The sequence below is a fragment of the Plectropomus leopardus genome, chromosome 20, assembly GCF_026936395.1.
Source record: "Plectropomus leopardus strain MGB_pleo_1.0 chromosome 20, ASM2693639v1, whole genome shotgun sequence".
Taxonomy (NCBI): Eukaryota; Metazoa; Chordata; class Actinopteri; order Perciformes; family Serranidae; genus Plectropomus; species Plectropomus leopardus.
This window is the reverse complement of record NC_142195.1, coordinates 1,194,940-1,207,731: the sequence shown is the minus strand read 5'-3', so window position 1 is coordinate 1,207,731 and position 12,792 is coordinate 1,194,940. Positions and strand designations below refer to the sequence as shown.

Below are 12,792 nucleotides of genomic sequence, written 5' to 3'. Positions count from 1 at the left end.
GTTTTGCAAATGAACACTTACTCAATAAATGTATGATATATACCTTTGCCTCAAATTTCCTTTCACAGTAAAGGAGCCAGAATAGAACACGCTTATAAAATAGCCAAATGCAAATACTTTGTATGAGATATCAATAATAATTTTGGAAAAATCTTTTCATATTTTCCATATCACTGACAATGCTAGAAAAGATGTGACAGAGTTTAGTTTCTGGATAATAATAAGTTCAATACAGTTACTGATAGTGTTTGCTATATGCAGTAAGGAGGAAAAACAGTCAGAGAAGTGAGTTCATGAGTTTACAATGACTCCTGTTCAGAAAAGTTTAGATCCTCAGTTGAAGACGACCGCCACATTAATGCTATTTCACATTTATACGATTCAGTTCAATTCAGTTTTATTTATAAAGCCCATTATCAATAAACACGGTTTGCCTCAGAGAGCTTTACAGCATTCGACATCCCTCTGCCCTTAGACCCTCACATCACCTGAGGAAAAACTCCCGTAACTGGGGCAAAAAGGGGAAGAAACCTAAATAGATGTCGTAAATAACATTTGAATTACAATACGATGAACACAAATGAGAAATATCTTTTATGCATTAGTGAATTTCTTACAAGCTAAACACTTTCTGTGACTCAGACGCGTCAAACTACCTTGCTGAATATTTCTCGCTCGTCATTTGACAGACATAAAGATGAACCAATAGAGTTTCGTTTAGTCAATTTAAGCCGTAACCTAAAGCCTTTGATTGGATGACTGACTTCCGGTGGTAAAATAATGCTGCGTTCATGTTATATCGGAATTGTCCGATTTCAGTCTTTTAAAGAGCGTGCAAGCCAACATCCAAGTCATGAGTACGGCGAATAACGAAGCACTGCTATGTTTTTCTCCACATATTCGAATAGATGCTTAATAACATGAAGGTGCTTGAAAACTCACAATGCCTCTATGCATCGTTGGGTGTGAACGGTCGTAAACGGAGTTTCCACATCTCTGTCGTCCTTCCTTAATGACATGAACGCAGCACAAACAACAGACCACCAACCGTCTATGCTGTGTCCCGACTCCGTCCGGTTCCCGGTGGAGGAGTAAAGGACTTATGTTTTTTGCTACTTCAGTGTAGCTAATATCGAGCTGGGGTCCTGAGAGCTGTTATAATGATGTAGCTTCCTGTTCTTATGGCGTTAGCAGCTCCTGCTCACAGACACAGGCGGGATGTTTTCAACCAACATGGAAACAAAAAGAGTGGAGATCCCCTCCGGCGTGCTAGACGACCTGTGCAGGTAACCTGAGCGGCAGTTTAGCGCGTTACCGACTTTACCACCGTCGTTTGTCTGGTCGTTAGGCTTAAAAAAAAACTGTGACTTCTCTGTGTTTGTTGAAGCGGGAAGCAAGCAGTCTCCGTGACATGTTTTGAGTTAGCTCAGCTGATGTTTAGCCGTGTTTGCCTCATGATGCTTTCATAGGAAAATTGCCTGACATGTCTCCTCACAGACTCCCCAGCACACTGGAACAAGTAGCATTTAGCCAGCAGTTTTCTTTAAACTATCTGAAACCTGGATCGACATCAGTTTTAGCTTTTCACAAGGATTTCAACCTCTGAAACGTGAACACATTGGATTGATTTCTGTCAAAACACTGGAAAAAAGTAATCAACAACTTGACGTCTCCTAAATCGCTAAAAATAATTGTGAACGGAGACGACAAAATGACCCGAAATTTAACTTTAAAGTAGAGAGGCAGTATGAAAATTATCACATGATTTTGGAAAACATTCAAAACTGTTTATTTATTCATATGTATGTAGAACTAGTTTCCAGAAATATTATTATTATTATTAGAATTACTATTCAGGTAATTTCATGTTTTTGTTCTTTTACTTTGTACGTTCTTGTTCTTTTGTGCTTGTACTAATTTTTTGGGGATTTTCTAGGAGATTTTTTTTTACCTAATTTTTGGATAATTTCTTTTTGAGTTACCTATTATCATGTTTTTTTTTCCTCCTTTTTTTGTTTGTTTGTTGAGAAATTAAGTCAGTTTGCTCATGTTTCAAATCTTAATTGGTATACACAAACAAAAACACTGCCCAACAACATACAGCATAAAATCAGCACCATAGAGTACCAGCACCATTCAGTTACCAACATAGATAGAGGTATGTTTTGTACATTTTGATTGCTTTTATTTTTGCGCTATGGGAAACAGTACCTTCAGTGTCCACTTTATTAGGGACTCCTGTGCAGTTTATTCTGACCCAGCTGTTTCGACATAAGGTCTACTTTTATGATGCCTTTGTTGTTCAGTGTTTTGCAGTGGTGGATGAAGTACCTAAAAGCCACACTTGAGTATCAGCATAGATTTCTTAGCAGAAAATGACGTTGGCAGAGTCACCTGTCAGAGTATAACTTGAGTAAAAGTCTTGTAGTATCTGATATTTACTGTACTGAAGTATCAAAAGTAGTTTAATAATATTAAATGTACTCAAATATTGAAAATAAAAGTATAAGTAAATGCTGGAAATAAAAAACAAGCGCTCAGAAGTTTGAGAGTATGATGTTTATTTTCTTCTTGACATGTACACGGGCCTAAAATGGAACCTACATTACACTTGAAGAGGTCTGTTTCACCACGTAAAGGATTTAAGGAACAAAAACCATTTTTTTCCCATCCATCCAATTCCTTCATTTGTTTGTTGCCTCCTGCCTCCGTCCCTTCTGCCTTCCTTTCCTTTTTTGTAGAAGGTAACTTGACATAAATGTTTGGGGGAAATGTGGTGGAGTAAAAGTGAAAGTTGACAGAAATATAAAACACTCAAGTTAACGATATTCTTTCAAAAAATACTCAAGTAATGTTACAAAGTTTTATTACTTTTTTCCATTATACCTCTGTTATTTTGTTGATACTTTTATGGTGTTAAGTTCTGTGGCATTGAGGTTGTTAGTGATTGCGTTGTAGTCAGTGGTGTAATCTGACAAAGTAATAATACTAGTAATACAAAAGTAGTAGTACTAATAATACTACATTACCATACTTAAATATCTTTAGAGAGTACTTAACTTGCATTTTTCATTTGGCATATTTCCGTCAACTTTCATTTTCACTCCACTACATTTCCTCTAAGTATTTTAGTTACTCAATGCAAAACAGGAAAGGAAGGAAGGAGGGAGGGAGGGATGAACACATCGTATTTTGTCTTTAAATCCCTCAAGATGTGAAAATCAACTTTTTTCTTCAAGTTTGATGCATTTTAAGAATAAACTTCAAAATTCTGCCTGCTTGCTTTTCTATTACCAGCATTTAATGTTACTTTTACTTTCAATACTTTATTACATTTAAAATGATAAAAACTACTTTTGCTACCTAAGTATATTAAATATTAGACTTTTAGTCAAGTAATATTGTAATAACTAACTTTGACTTCCACCAATAATTTTCTGGTAAGAAATCTGTAAATTACTCAAGCATGGCTTTCAGATACTTTATCCACCACTGGTTGTAGTTTTTACATCTATTTATTGCCATATATACAACATTTACAGAAAGCAGTTGTCGGCAAAAAGACTTAGACGTCCCTCCAACACTGCTCATTAAATATGCATAATGACAGAAGTACAACATAAGATTCTAAGGCAGAAAATGTTGCAAAAGTTAAAATATAGCGCTCTGCTGTGTTTCTCCAGCCGTTTCATCCTGCACATCCCCAGTGAGGAGAGGGACAATGCTATCCGGGTGTGCTTCCAGATTGAGCTGGCCCACTGGTTCTACCTGGACTTCTGCATGCAGAACACTCCAGGAGCTCCTCACTGTGGGATAAGAGACTTTGCCAAAGCAGATATCCTTCCATGTCAATGATGTTACATAACCTTCACCTTTTTTGTCCATATTTAGCATGAATGTATTAATTAATATTGATATTAACTGCACACATTCCAAAGCATCCCCTTTTGAGCCTTGAAATGCATTTTTACCTTTTATATTTCATTGTAATAACAACCACCTAAAAGAAACCAGGGATTTCACATCAGCGGTTAGGTTTTCTTCTCACCTCCTCAGTCTCATGTTTGAAGTCATTTGATGGTATTTTCCTTGACGACGACAAACTCTTCCATCACTGTCCGTTTCTGTTGCCACATGGGGAGGATGTGCAGAAAGTCCTGGAGCAGTGGAAGGAGTACAAGATGGGTGTACCTACTTATGGAGCAATCATTCTGGATGAAACACTCGAAAACGTGCGTTGTTCTTTCACACTCGTCCAACAACACAAACCATTAGGAAACATTTCTATGAATGAGCTCAGTTGCTGAAGAAAACAGTCTTACCTGGTCTTTAGCTCTTTGCTTACATCCCTCACTTCCGTGTCTGCACCGAACCAAACTGTCAGAGTGACCTCATCCACCAATGGGCTCCAGTGTAGAGCATAGCGTTTTTACCCCTAAAGTTGAACATTTTTCAGCTAAAATGATAATCATTTATTGATCCCCAGGGCAGAATTCTGGGTGCTGTGAAAAGAAAGAAAACCCAACAGACAAAGCTCATTGCAGAATAGATGCCAGGTGCCCCGTGACACTGCAGCACTCCCATTCTAATGTATTTTTTAAAAACTTTTAAAAACAATCTTGTCCTTTCATATTAGGTTGAAAAGTTAACTCATGAACTATCTGTTACTTTAAGAAGAGAGATACTGTTGATGTGAAGCATGCCCTGACACAGTCCTCAGTGTTCACCTCATGCTGTTCAATAACACCACTCAACATGCTGCAGCTAGCTGGTGTATCTTCTCTCCTCAGGCACTGCTTGTTCAGGGCTACCTGGCCAAGTCCGGCTGGGGCTTTCCAAAGGGGAAAGTTAATGAGGATGAAGCTCCTCATGACTGTGCAGTCCGTGAAGTGAGTCTCATGTTATTTCCTGCTTCACTTTGGCCAAGCGAAATCATCAAAAGCCATGTAGAATTAATGCTTTTAGTTCATAGTCGAAAACAACTGTCTGTATTTCAGGTGTTGGAGGAGACGGGCTTTGATATCAAGAATATCATTTGCAAAGACATGTACATAGAGCAGAAAATCACTGACCAGCTGGTGCGGCTCTACATCATCCCAGGAGTGTCAAAAGACACCAAGTTCAACCCCAAAACAAGGAAAGAGATCAGGGTACGCATTTTGTCATCACGTTGACTTGACTTCCTTTTTTTGTGGCTGACAGATGCATTTGAAAATCCATTTCTTCTTTTCTTGTAGAACATTGAATGGTTTCCTATCGAGAAGCTGCCATGTCACAGGAATGACATGACCCCAAAGTCTAAACTTGGACTTGCCCCCAACAGGTTTTTCATGGCCATTCCATTCATAAGGTGAGTAGGAGGCTGCAGATTGTTTCTTTCATTGTTGAATTATCCATGAATATTAGGGATTTCCTGATCTGATCTCAACGATCGCTATCAGGACCAGTCAAGGTACTTTTGGATGATCAGGGTTGGCTGTATTTAGCATCATAGAGCCCCATCTGATCCTTCTTTATGGCAGCTGTTATACAGGTGTTTTACTATCATAGACAGCAATACGGAGCACACTGTTTGTCAACTCTACTCCACTCATCTGTCTCTGTTTCTTCTTTATGCTGAGCTCCTGTGTATAAGGGCAGCAGCTGAGCCCACCCGTGGCAAAATGCCACACACCATAAATGAAATTGCAGTATGAGACTGTTTATTTACGTTATTTACCAAAGATATGAGCACTCGTTTCAATTCAGTTCAGTGTGAGAGACTCACGTTTTGCTTTCAACCATAGTGCATGGTGTTTCTCCACCCTGCTCGGAAGAGAGAGGAGTGGTGCAGAGTTTCCTACAACCACACTCACCACCAGTTGCAAATGCAATTAAAGGCCCGCAATCAAAAAAGCCAAATGGCTCATGTATTTGATAGGAGAGGAGAGGAGAGGAGAGGATAGGAGAAGATAGAAGAGGATAGGATAGGAGGGGAGGGGAGGGGAGAGGAGAGGAGAGGAGAGGAGCGGAGGGGCGAGGAGAGGAGAGGAGGAGGAGGGAGAGGAGAGGAGGGAGGAGGGAGGAGGAGAGGGAGGAGGAGAGGGAGAGGAGAGGAGAGGAGAGGAGAGGAGAGGAGAGGAGATGATTCACTTTATTAATCTCTAAAGGGGAAACTGGTCAGCTACCATAGACAAAAAACAGAAACGACATACACAGCATCTACGCACAAGGTCATACCAGCTGGAGGCCTTGAATAGAAGTAGATAGCTCGAACTACTACAGGGCCATTAAAAACCAATACAGTCATTAAGTTAAAGGGGGGTTGTCATACAAATACAAAAGTGCAAAAGTACCACCGTGTAACCAATGTATGAATTGTAATTTGCCTAAAAAATGTGCGGACGCTGAAAACAAACACTGAAACACAGTTCATTCAGGAGACTCACTTAAGCAACAAAGGCTTAAAGGGACTGAGACATTTCCTTGAAACAGGCCAAAAAGATGTTGTAATTTTAATACTTATACTCAATATCAAATTACTCAGACTTGGGGCAAAAAAACGTTTATCAGGACATCCCTAACAATATTTGTTTCCACTGAAGCATAATCACTGTATTTGCTTTCCTTCTGAGGGTGAGATGAGAGCATGGATATCACTCTCTTGTCTTTATAATAAGAACAGCCTAGCTGAGCTGAAGACTGGAAGCGGGAAGAACAGCAAGCCTGGCTCTGTCCAAAATTCAACAAAAAACCCACCAGCACCTCTAAAGCTGCCCGTACAGTGTTTAATATCACAATATGTGGCAGCCACAATATTGGTGAATCTTTGTATGTTTGACTTGAAAATGTCATTTAGTTTCATTCATCAGTTGACTGGTATTGATGTCATACTTCCTGCTCCATCTGTACAGACCGCTGCGAGAATGGATCAGCAGGCTGAAAGGCGAGTCAACAGACAGCGATGAGGACTTTGCAAACAACGGCAACACTCCATGCAAACCTTCAGAAAGTGCTCGGTAAAGGCTCTTCATCAATCATCAGTAGAACTCACAATCTTTTCTCAAAGAAATCACATTAAATAACATTTATTTTATCCAAAGTGTTTACAATAGGTGCATTGAACCATGAGTACATCCCCAAGAAGAGCAAGAATTTTAACCCTTAATGTCCCTTTAGTAGAAGTTAAAGGCATTGGCATCTGCGCCACCAATAGTTTAACATCAACCTTGAATCATGTAATTATGTAAATCATGTAAAATATCCACTTTGTTTTTTTTTTCTGCCATCTTTTAGGTCAAAGTCCCGCCGCCTCGCAGGTACTGATGCATTTCCAGGAGACGGCTGGGCAAAACACAAGCATCAGAAGGCCCTGGGCCAGTTGAGCCAGTATGACATCAACCAGGTTGGATTACTCTTTTACTCTTAGTCCTTATGTAAGAGCAGGATTTTACAGTAAGGCTACATGTTACCAACACTTAATAGTTGCACGCTTGCTAGACTGTGGAAGACTACTGGAGTGTACTAGCCCGTTAGCGCTATGATCTCATACTGCTCATACGTCATCAGAGGCACAGCTGTTCTCAGCTTCCTAGTTTAAAACATTTTCCTTAGAAGTTTAATAAAATAATGTATCATTGTGTTCTCCTCTCCTCCCATTTTGGTCCAACAGCCCACCAACAATAATGTAGTCCTGTCTTTGTTTCGTCTCGTCTCGTCAACGAAACCAATTTTATTATTTTAAAATAGTTTTTACTATTAGTTTTTACTATTAAAGTCTTATTTAAGCTCATTTTTGTCTCCTCTTCGTCACTGAAAAAAGTTATTGATGATTTTTTTTTCTGTCATACTTTGGGTGAACGGAATAAAGACTTATGGAAGCAGCTGAATGGTAGAGCCGCTGCTTCCTCCCATGGAAAGCAGTCTCTTCTGTCTGACACTTTACCCCTCAGGTGCCTACCTCTGAAAATCTGAGCTGATGGGAGCTCCCTTAAAGGCCCAGACTCACCAACCGACATCAAAGAACTAGTGGTGACCAATACTGAGTGCTATGGTAAACCATAGGAAACATTTTTGCTAAAGAGCTTAATGTATAAAAAAAAACCTATCTGACCGTATATAACAAGTTTGTTTCCACCTCACTCCCTCTTGACTTAAGCTCTTTGGTTACATTCCTCACTTCCGTTTGCCTCCTTGTGCACTGCACCGAACGGCCAATCAGAGTGATTTTATTCACCGACTCCGACGCAAATTCAACATGCTGAATCAGCAGACAAAAAGCTGACAAGGACTATCTGAGCAGGACACACCGCAAAGACGAGAGCACGACACTCACCAATGGCCAAACGTTGACCATCGGCCAACTTTTGGCTTGGTGTATCAGGACCCAAACACACCATTTGTTTTGGTCTCTGTAAAATGGCAGAAGGGAATTTGTGGTGTTGTAGGGTGATATAATGATGGTACCTCACTGAATCAGCTTTTGCAATAGGACAAAGAATCTCTTTCCACTGGTGGCTCAGTGGAAAGAGCGGCGCCCAATGTGCAGAGGCTGTGTCCTCGCTGCAGCGGCCGCAGGTTTGAATCTGGCCTTGGCCCTTTGCTGCATGTCTCCCCCTTTCTCTCTCTCCGCCTTTCACGCTCACACTGTCCTGTCAATTAAAGGAAATAAAAGCCCAAAAAAAGAATCTTAAAAAAAAAAAGAATCTGTCAGTGGCTTAAGACAGGGTTGCTACATCACAGTAACCTAACTACTCCCTTCTGCTGTTGCTCTGCAGAACCCAAATGTGAAAGGCGACGGGAAGAAAAGTCAGGACTCGTCTCATGTGAAGAAAGGAGCAAATGACAACGGAGCCAACAACCAGCAAGTGAAAGCCATATTGGTAAGTGGAATATTTGTTTCACTTTGCTGTTTTTACGATAGAGACCACATCCGATGCTAACCTCAATATTAGACATCATACAATGGTATTTTTGCCTGTGGATCAGTCTCCACCAAGATGTGATTTTGGTAGCTTGTCTGCGACAGCACAATTTGCCTTCCAAAATGTCTGAACATGTTTTGTTTGGGTGTGGCATAATATTGCTTTGTAAATGATGGTTCAGTTACAAGCTGTGCTCTTCTTTCCACAGAAAGAAAATAAAAAACTTCAACCCAGAAGACTGCAAGACAGTTTTGAGAGAGGTTTGTACAGTTATGTCTAACTTTGAGATTTCACCCATTTTGCTAAGCTAAATAGACTAGTTTTACTGCTGCCCTGTAACTGATGTGATAGTACTTAAGTCACTCTTGAACTGTGTAGGAGAAGTGACAGATGTGTTACTGGTTCCTGATTTGGCAAATATGTTTACAGAAAAACATTACTGGCCCCTTTTCCAACATGAGACCAGCAGGTCGAGTTTCCAGAGCATTCACAGAGTGAAACACCAGAAGTCATATAGTGAAGCAAATGAAAAACGTAGCACAAAAAATGCAAAACTGGGGGCACAATTCATTATTAGTAAGGTCTGCAATTCCCAAGTAATTTCTAAAAAGGTATGCCCTGATCGAGTTTTCTGATCCCTTGGGCCACTTCAGAGTCTGGGATACAGACCTTGATATAAAGATGGACAATGCGTCTCAAAGCCAAAAGCCACTACCATCTTGCCCAGGTGATGTCATTTGGAGCTAGTGTCTGTGTAAGTAGAGCCAAGTTCCAGAGTTACCCATACACCCAGAGAATATGAAGGAATAATGGAATATTGACATGGGAAAAAGTACAAGTGGCCTCACAACTTGGTCTTTGCTTAAACGTCATTCACTTTATGTTACCTTGTTGTATGGAATATTATTGCTGCCAATATTAAGATGAAGACATTAGGTCAAATTCATCTTTGGAATTCCATAATTCATTTATAACTGCATATGCTGTGGATTCTAATATTTAACATATTAACGACAATCCAGTTAGCCTAAATGTGCATTTCACTGTCATTGTTTTTTGTTGGTGGTGGTGGTACTCAAAATTCAAACAAAATCAACAGGCAACAAACTTAAAATAGTCAGTTAGCAGTGTTCAGATACCGAACAGGTGCATTCAGTGTCCAAAAGGTTTTAAAGGATTTAGAAATCCTGTTTTTAAAATCTCAGTGCAGGCTCGAGGAACAACACAGAAAAGTTGTCTGTGTGACCAAATGTTACGACTACTAACAGTTTTAGGAGTCAACAAAGAACATAAATAAGAAGGCAGTTCCTGTAAAATGTCCCTTAAAAGGAAAGCATACCAGTCTGCCAGTCTGTGGTTGGACAGAGAAGACGAACCAGCTGTCTCATACAAATAACAGTGGTGTGTACAAAAACCTGAGTAAGTGACACATTTCAATGCAGCATGATACACTGAATCCAACAAGCAAGATGTATTAGCACGCACACAGTCCCCCTTTTAGCTTAGTTTCAGGTGTTTCTAAGGTTAAAGGCTAACAGCCTGCACTAAGGAAACATGTAAATGAGCTTTTCTCTCCACAGATGCGGCCTCATGCAGCTCTGGCGGTCACCAGACAATCTACAGCAGAGACTCTGAGCACCTGCTGTCCTCCAGGGCTTTCCTCAATTTTAAATTTGACCGAGACGCCATCATGAAATGTTTTGACTACTGGCATGGCTGTTAAAGCACTGTACCAGACAGTACAGGCAAGGATGTTCCTGAGCATACTCTTTTCCTTCTTGCCGTGCTTGTCATGAACACACAGGTACAGTTGGGAGTTGCCCATTTCCTATTGAACACATCCAATAAGCTTCACTGATGTAGTTTGCCTTTGCTTCCCGACTTCTTAGACTATACAAAACAGGATGACCTAACAACAGTCTTCAGTGTGTCAGTGGTGGAATCCCACCTTTAGTTTTTATTTCTTCATCTTTGTGTAATTAAGTTGATGATTCACTCTGCAGGATGCTACACATAGACAATAAGACAACTGCTCAGTTGAACGATTATGCTTTTAAAGGCAGCAACAGTCTGGAGAGCAGGGTTGATTTTAAGCACAAATGAGGTGAGAGTGAAATGTAAAAACAAAACAGCTGTGATATCTTTGTGAAGTTGGCCAGTGAATCCCTGTTGAATTTATCATGCTGTATATTGATTTTAAGATGTAATAGTTTATTATTTCCTCCATTCTTCAAGTTGAGTCCCACAATGTTTTGGATGCTGAAAAAAGCTGGGTATCAATGTTATTGGCTTACACTGTTATTGTCTTTATTTCCAAATATATGTAAGATTTTAACCCAGCAATGAATGGAATATTGACTTAGGAAAGAAGAACAAGTGGCCTCGCAACGTCGTCCTTACAATTTGAACGTCATTTAATTCATGTTACCTTGTTGTTTGGAATTTTATTGCTGCCAATATTAAGATGAAACCATTAGGTCAAATTGATGTTTGGAATTCCATGATTAAGGCTCCAAAAAAGACAGGTTCTAATTTTCAGTGTACTCCATAATAAATCAGAAAATCATAATAGTAATTGAGTGAATACAATTGATTGACCATGTGCAAGCTCATTGTTATTGCAAAGTTGCATTTGAATTTGAATTACATCCTGATGTTAGCTTTTCCCCAATGAAAATGAACATTTCCATAAAGGCAGGATGATTTTTGCATGTCTCTCTTGTGAAAACTCTATGGAAACCATTATGATATTGACTAGTATGAAAATGTCCTCTTGCCATATTCATCAGAAATTAGCTGATTGCAATCACAACTCAAATGCAAACACAAGAGTCTGTTTTGCTATTTTTTTTTCAAGTTCAGGTTCTACATTGTCTGCCAATTTGAAAATGATGATACAAAGTCAATTTCACATTCAGTTTTATCATCATTGTGGCAGTTTGCTGCTCAGGAGCCCACTGAAACAATGCTCAAAAGAAGAAGTTCTGATTCATATTCTTCATGATTCCTTGGTTAGCTGCCATTGGGTTTGGTCGCTATGAAAACATACAGACTCTAAAGCAATGGGGCACGACGGCGGTCCACTGCAGTAACTGTGACCATGACTTGTTCTGAAAAACATTACAAATTACAAAGTTTTAGAGGTTCAACCAACAGTCTAACCATATTTCCTCAAGGTAATACCATGCACACATGTGAGACGACGCAACTGGATGCAAGATCTCTTTTTGTGAATCTCACTGGGGACTCTTTGTCATTGATTGTACAAATGGTGATTTCAAGTTCTTTGACTTCAGTGGTGTTTTGACTTAAAATGTGAATATTAATAAAATTCTGTTTTTCCCACTCATGGCTGTTGGCATGAATTAAATATGCACTATATATCAAACATTTAAAAGTTTATTTTCACCTGGAGAAAGGCCTGGATTTAAGTAGTACAGTAGTAGCATGCTGATTTGATTTTCGTGTAGTGAACAGTGGGGAAATGTTACTCTGTCAGCTGACCTCCTGAAATGTACAGTTACTATTAAAGGTCATGGCCGTGTTTGCACACCACCAGCACTGAGTATCTCCAGTAAATGTTCCACAAGCACATGTTTCACTCAGTTATTGAAGTTATTTGGATGAACCTGGATGGACATCAGTTTTCATGTGCTGCCTTCAGATGCCTGTGTGTGTATGATATATATATATATATGTTTGTGCGTATGTTCAGGTAATTTGTCGTTTCTTCTTCCTCTTCTTCTTTTTCTTCATTTTTAAACAAACGACCTGTTGCTTTTTCGGCCATGTCTAGCTACATTGTTCATTGCTTTCTAACCCTCTGTCTGAGAGAAATTAAGCCAGTTTGCTGAGGTTACAAAGGCTTAACCAATGATAAGCATACAGA

General features: G+C 39.5%; 1 protein-coding gene across 1 annotated transcript; it reads left to right on the top strand.

The window, feature by feature from the left end:
* The first annotated feature begins 911 nt into the window (after nucleotides 1-911).
* LOC121939363 (m7GpppN-mRNA hydrolase-like) lies at nucleotides 912-12,248 on the top strand. Its single transcript, XM_088071190.1, has 11 exons — nucleotides 912-1,286; nucleotides 3,684-3,835; nucleotides 4,105-4,232; nucleotides 4,791-4,889; nucleotides 4,998-5,150; nucleotides 5,238-5,350; nucleotides 6,894-6,998; nucleotides 7,276-7,384; nucleotides 8,757-8,861; nucleotides 9,112-9,163; nucleotides 10,484-12,248. Exons 1-11 carry the CDS (start codon nucleotides 1,219-1,221, stop codon nucleotides 10,624-10,626), a joined length of 1,227 nt encoding a protein of 408 aa, XP_087927316.1. The 5' UTR covers nucleotides 912-1,218; the 3' UTR covers nucleotides 10,627-12,248.
* Nucleotides 12,249-12,792: the final 544 nt, after the last annotated feature.

Bases quoted from the DNA above. Each gene is read 5' to 3' on its own strand.
- LOC121939363 (XM_088071190.1), top strand. From the start codon at position 1,219: ATGTTTTCAACCAACATGGAAACAAAAAGAGTGGAGATCCCCTCCGGC. The intron at 1,287-3,683 runs GTAACCTGAGCG...GTGTTTCTCCAG, and splicing joins GTGCTAGACGACCTGTGCAG to CCGTTTCATCCTGCACATCC. The intron at 3,836-4,104 runs ATATCCTTCCAT...ACGACGACAAAC, and splicing joins AAGAGACTTTGCCAAAGCAG to TCTTCCATCACTGTCCGTTT.